At 37.2% G+C, this 6,014-nt stretch overlaps 2 protein-coding genes across 2 annotated transcripts in view; both read left to right on the forward strand.

The window, feature by feature from the left end:
- On the forward strand, positions 1-2,502 carry LOC109240791 (glutelin type-B 2-like). Its single transcript, XM_019407474.1, has 3 exons — positions 1-416; positions 1,374-2,094; positions 2,190-2,502. Exons 1-3 carry the CDS (start codon positions 221-223, stop codon positions 2,341-2,343), a joined length of 1,071 nt encoding a protein of 356 aa, XP_019263019.1. The 5' UTR covers positions 1-220; the 3' UTR covers positions 2,344-2,502.
- Positions 2,503-3,343: 841 nt separating this feature from the next.
- LOC109240792 (DNA repair protein RAD51 homolog 4-like) overlaps positions 3,344-6,014 on the forward strand; it is a 7,711-nt gene continuing 5,040 nt past the window's right edge. The window contains exon 1 of the mRNA XM_019407475.1: positions 3,344-3,552. Within this exon, the coding sequence (XP_019263020.1) occupies positions 3,465-3,552 (88 nt within the window). The 5' untranslated portion in view covers positions 3,344-3,464. The remainder of the gene's footprint in view (positions 3,553-6,014) is intronic.

Raw genomic sequence — 6,014 nt, forward strand, 5'->3', positions numbered from 1 at the left:
CCGCAAACCCCATAATCCAACTATAATTCTGTTCTATCACAAATTTCTCTTTACTAAAAATCCTTATCCTACGGAATTTTGGTGAAATTCCTCTCTATAAATACCAAACTCTCCTTCACTTTACAAATCACTCAGCTTTTACACAGCTTTCTTGTATTTTTCTTCAGTGAGAGATTCTTTTAGTTTTTTCTATAATACAAAAAGAAAGAAAGAAAGAGAGATGGATCTTGATCTTACACCAAAGTTGGCAAAGCAAGTGTACGGAGGAGATGGTGGTTCTTATCATGCATGGTGTCCTAATGAGCTGCCGATGTTGAAAGAAGGAAATATTGGTGGTGCTAAACTTGCTCTTTCTAAAAATGGTTTTGCTTTGCCTCGTTACTCTGATTCTGCTAAAGTTGCCTATGTTCTTCAAGGTAAATTTTGGGTTCCTTTTTTTTCTGCGTTATGATCATAATTTGGGGTTTTTGTGTTTACTGTTTTAGAATTCTATGTCTACTACTTGGGTTTTATAATTGGTGTTTTTTGACTTTTTTTGTTTGTGAATCGTAATGGGTTTGTTGTTTTGATTTATGGGTTTTTGTTCGATTTTGTTCTTTAGAGTAAATACTTACTACTCCATTGTTTTAGAATTCTATAATCCTACTTGCGTTTTGTTGGGGTTTTTTTAATCATGATTTTTTGTTTTGTTTTGATTGGTGGGGTTTTATTTATTTATTTATTTATTTATTTTTAATGAAGTTTACTTGTTTGATTTGGGGGTTTGGTTCTTAGTCTTGGTTTTGATGGTTTGGTTTTAGGATCTAGGTCTTGTGTGATCTATTTAGTACTATTTGATTATGATGTTAAGGTCTAAGGATTTGATCCCTCTTTTACTGTAAATCTTTTTTTTTATTATTATTGTGACATGGTTTGTGAGTAATTATGATTACATGGTTTGTGAGTAATTATGATTAAATTGTTAAGATCATACTACTTTGAGTAACGATAGTTGCTAATTATGACCAATTAGTGTAGCACTTAGATTTCTATTTACTATTAGAAAGAGAGCTAAGTTATCCAAATATGACACTAATAGAAGTTTGTTTTCATCTATACTACTTGGTTACTTTGTGTAAATTGTTCAAATACACTAGAAATTAGCAAAACCTTTGATCAGCTCCATGTTTTATCGGTTTCCATGATTTGAACATCTTGCTCTTTTGGTATGTGCTTCATGTTAATTACTGTGATTTGTGTGGTTGAATTAAAGATTTAATTCTTAAGTTTCTTGATGCCTAATGGTTTTGTGATGGTGTATGGTATATTTATATACACTGTAAACAGATCTGCTCATTGAGTTCTTTTCTGAACATTTATCTGAATTCTATCAGGTTCTGGAGTTGCTGGAATTGTTCTTCCAGAGAAAGAAGAGAAGGTGCTAGCGATCAAGACGGGCGATGCTATAGCCCTCCCTTTTGGTGTTGTAACATGGTGGTACAACAAAGAGGACACAGAACTTGTGATTCTCTTCCTTGGTGATACCAAAACTGCACACAAAGCTGGTTCATTCACAGACATGTACTTGACCGGCTCGAATGGCATTTTCACTGGCTTTTCAACTGAGTTTGTTAGCAGGGCATGGAATGTAGAAGAGAGTGTTGCTAAAACTCTTGTTAGCTCCCAAACTGCTCAGGGTATCGTGAAGCTTGACGCAGGCTTCCAAATGCCTGAGCCTAAGCAAGGCCACAGGGACGGCATGGTTCTCAACTGTTTGGAAGCCCCATTGGATGTTGACATTAAGGGTGGTGGAAAGGTTGTTGTTTTGAACACCAAGAACTTGCCTTTGGTTGGCGAAGTTGGACTTGGTGCTGATCTAGTGAGGTTGAATGGAAGTGCTATGTGCTCTCCTGGTTTTTCATGCGACTCAGCTCTTCAGGTAACTTACATTGTTAGAGGCAGTGGCCGAGTTCAAGTTGTTGGCCCTGATGGTAAGCGCGTTCTTGAAACACATATCAAGGCGGGCAATCTCTTCATCGTTCCAAGGTTCTTTGTCGTCTCCAAAATTGGTGATCCTGATGGCATGGACTGGTTCTCTATCATCACTACCCCTAAGTATGTGCCTTTTTTTGTTGTTTTTGTTGTTGTCGTCGTCAATATGCTGATTTGCTTAACCGATTTCTAACCTTAAACTAAATTTTATGTGGCAGTCCAATTTTCACTCACTTAGCGGGAAGGACTTCAGTGTGGAAGGCGTTATCGCCACAAGTGCTGCAGGCTGCATTCAAGGTTTCACCAGATGTAGAGAAGCAATTCAGCTCAAAGAGGACTGCAGAAGAGATTTTCTTCCCACCACCAAACTAATTTGATTGACCAAACTTTACATCCTTTAATAAACTTAGTAGTATAGAGGTTTTGGAATTGATGGTATACTGTTTTTGATTCGGATTTTTCTGTTGGTGTTGAGAACAAGAGTATCTTTGCTCTTCAGTTTTAATAATAATATCCTAGTTTAGTATACTATCTTTTGTTGGTTGCCTTTTTATTTCTGAATTTGATGGTACTGGTTTCTCTTTAAGTTCCACAAGTATTAGAACATATATACATTGCCTCATTTACCAAAATTTCAATCTCTGAAGAGGAAGATAGTTAAAAACTTAAAATTTACAAACCTATGAGAAAAAGATATCATCTACTCTGATACTCTGACGAATAGCCTGTTTGGCCAAGCTTCTAAAATCAGAATAAGCTTATTCTGACTAATAGCCTGTTTGGCTAAGCTTCTAAAATCAGCTTATTTTGAGAAGTGCTTTTCTCAAAAATACTTTTAAAAAAAGTGTTTTTGGTGAGAATCTTTTGAAGAGACGCTGCTTTTTTCTACTCCTCAAAACTGTTTCTGCTTCTCCTCAAAAGCACTTTTTTTTCCTTCCAAAAGCTTGGCCAAACACCTCAATTTTTAGCCAAAAGTGATTTTGGCCAAAAAAAGTACTTTTGGCCAAAAAAAAACTTGGCCAAACAAGCTATTAGATATCTTGATCATATATGAGCTTCTTTATATAATCAATAAATGATTTCCACTTGCAGCTTCAAACCAAATAAAATTAATTACCACATTGCTCTTTAATTCAAGGTCTTAGACTTCAGGAGTTATATCTTCAAATCCAAACAAAAAAGTTGCCAATTATTTAAAATCAGTTTACAAATAACATTCTACAACAAGTTCTAACCCAAAAAAAAGAGGGGGGGGGGGGGGGTCGGTTAAGTGGCCAAAAGGGAATAGTTAAAGACTTACAGGGGCCAGTCGACGAAAGTTAAAAAGTTAAAGGGCTCCGCTGCATTTTCCTCCTTTTTTAAGTACTATATTATTCATTTCATTTCATGGCGTTCCCTCCATCTTCAGAATAATAACCCGCCAAAGATCGAAATTGCGTATCACTATTGTTAGTTTGGGGAATTGGAATTGGGAAGAGAAAAAATCAAAACAGATGCCATTATTGAGCTCAATGGAGTGCGATTACCCATTAATCGACTCCAATTTCCGCGGCTTTTGTGCTTCTCACGCCATTTATTCAGGTTCCCTTTTCTATTACTCTCATTTTACCCAATTTGTTCTTATCAGTTTGAAGAGCCGATTTATTCTATGATATTATCTTCCTCATCTAGCTCTGATTAACTCAATCTCTTGGGTTTGCTTTTAGTTGTGTTAATCTTGCAATGTCCTCTTTTTCCCCCTTTCATTTTATGGGGATTCCATATATAAATATGCGCGTGTGTGTGTGTGTGTGTGCACAAGGGCTAAGATTTGAGTGTCAGGTTGTTATGTTATTTTGTAAGAGGGCCAACGGTGTTCCTATATTTTCATGCTGATATGATTCTGCGCAGAATACCCTGTTAGGCTACAACTTTCTATGCAACTTAGCCTTATATTGTAAACCAGCAGAGGAGCAAGGAATTTCACTAAGGGGTGTCAAAATACAAAGAAGTAAATACATGAATATGCTAAAGCGGATTCAATATATAGTATATACAGCTACACAATGTAATTTTATGACGAAGGGAGGTGGCTACTCTACTGCTATAAACACCTGATTTTGTAAACTTATGTGGCTAGAGCAGTTTCATCCTACCCGAGAAATAGTAATACAGATTAGTAATGGCAATGGGGCGGGGTTGGTGCTTAACCCGCCCCGCATAGCAGTTTTTTCTATTTTCAACCCGCCCCGCCCCGCCCGCATTTTTTTTCTTTTTTCCATTTTGTTATTTTTGCTAAAACAATACAAGTTCAATATTTCGTTTTTTTCAGTTTCTTAAATCTCTCATATGGATCCAAATATTATATTTCTAATTTCAGATATTATAATAGAAAATAAATAAATTGAAATGCATAAGAACTAAATAACTGAAAAGCATAAAAACTAGAAAATAAATGATTTGAAAAGCATTGTCAGCAAATCGTATACCTAAATTTAGGTATTAACTTATACTTAATAAATTTCCGTATAACAAATACAACAACAACAACCCAGTATAATCCCACGTGTGGGGTCTGGGGAGGGTGTGTATACGTAGACCTTACCCCTACCATGGAGGGTCGAAAGACCCTCGGCAGAAGGAGATGAAAAAGAGGCAATGGAACAATAACAACCACATACGTCAAGAAGGCAGTGCCAGCAACCTAAGAATTAGAAAAATAAATGAAAAAAGCAATATCAATACTAGGCAATCGGAGCAGAAAACAATACAAACACAACAAGTACCACTAACAATCTAAAGCAAGACACTACAAACTAGCCTAACACCCTCAACAGGGAAAAGAAACGCTCAACTACCTACTAACCTACGACCCTAATATTCGCCCTCAAAGCCTTCCTATCTAAGGTCAGGTCCTCGGTGAGCTGGAGTAGCGGCATGTCCTGCCTGGTCACCTCTCCCCAATATTTCTTAGGCCGCTCTCTACCTCTTCTCATACCTGACAAAGCCAACCGCTCGCACCTCCTAACCGGGGCGTCAAGGCTTCTTCTCTGCACGTGCCCGAACCATCTAACCCTTGCTTCTCGCATTTTGTCATCTATGGTTGCCTCCCCCACCTTAGCCCGAATATCCACATTCCTAATCTTATCCAACCTAGTATGCCCGCACATCCACCTCAACATCCTCATTTTTGCTACTTTCATCTTCTGGATATGAGAGTTCTTGACTGGCCAACATTCTGTCCCATACAACATAGCCGGGTCTAACCAGCGCTCTATAAAACTTGCCTTTAAGTTCTGGTGGCACCTTTTTGTCACACAAGATGCCAGATGCTAACCTCCATTTCATCCATCCCGCCCCTATTTCCGTATAACAAATATGCATCATAAATTTTTTTTAATAACTAGTTTATAAATATAATATGTAAACTCATAACATTTGCTGATATTTTAAGTGAAATATGATATAACAGTAGTGGACAATGTCCTTGACACGTATAGGTAAATATCTTGTATATTTAACATTAATAATTGCATAGTCAAATTTTCCAGTCACTCTATATTTATTGCTTGCCTTATTTTATATAATCTATAGTGATTTAGTACTTACACTCTGTTCTTCATTCTGCCCGTTAAATGTTAGTACTAAACCCGCAACGAAACCTGCAACCGCCCCGCATTAGATTTTGAAAAAAAATCAGTTTCAACCCGCCCTGCACCCGCACTGCCCCATTGACATCCCTAGTAACACTTTCATATAGAGGGAAGCTCATTTTAGATCGAATGATACTTCTGATATGGATAATGGGAGGAGCGTGTGTTACAACTATGTCAGGAATTCTTCCTCTTTATCTTTCAGAGATTGCTGGATTTGCTCATGTTAAGGCAGTTTGTTGGATAGTGTGAGAAGAGATGACCTAGAGTAATGATATTACCTTTAAAATGACAAAAACGGTGCATGTCACGAGTTTGAACACTGCCTCGGGTAAAAGCCTAGTATTTATATGGAGAAGGGTAGTTTCTCACTTACAAAAAAATTACAAAACACCGGTGGGGTGGGGTTTG

This window comes from Nicotiana attenuata, unplaced genomic scaffold, assembly GCF_001879085.1.
Source record: "Nicotiana attenuata strain UT unplaced genomic scaffold, NIATTr2, whole genome shotgun sequence".
Classification (NCBI taxonomy): Eukaryota; Viridiplantae; Streptophyta; class Magnoliopsida; order Solanales; family Solanaceae; genus Nicotiana; species Nicotiana attenuata.

What these genes read in the sequence shown, in the direction of transcription:
- LOC109240791 (XM_019407474.1), top strand. Translation starts at nt 221, where the DNA reads ATGGATCTTGATCTTACACCAAAGTTGGCAAAGCAAGTGTACGGAGGA. An exon ending in AGTTGCCTATGTTCTTCAAG is followed by an intron (nt 417 to 1,373) that starts GTAAATTTTGGG and finishes GAATTCTATCAG; the next exon opens with GTTCTGGAGTTGCTGGAATT. An exon ending in TCTATCATCACTACCCCTAA is followed by an intron (nt 2,095 to 2,189) that starts GTATGTGCCTTT and finishes TTTATGTGGCAG; the next exon opens with TCCAATTTTCACTCACTTAG.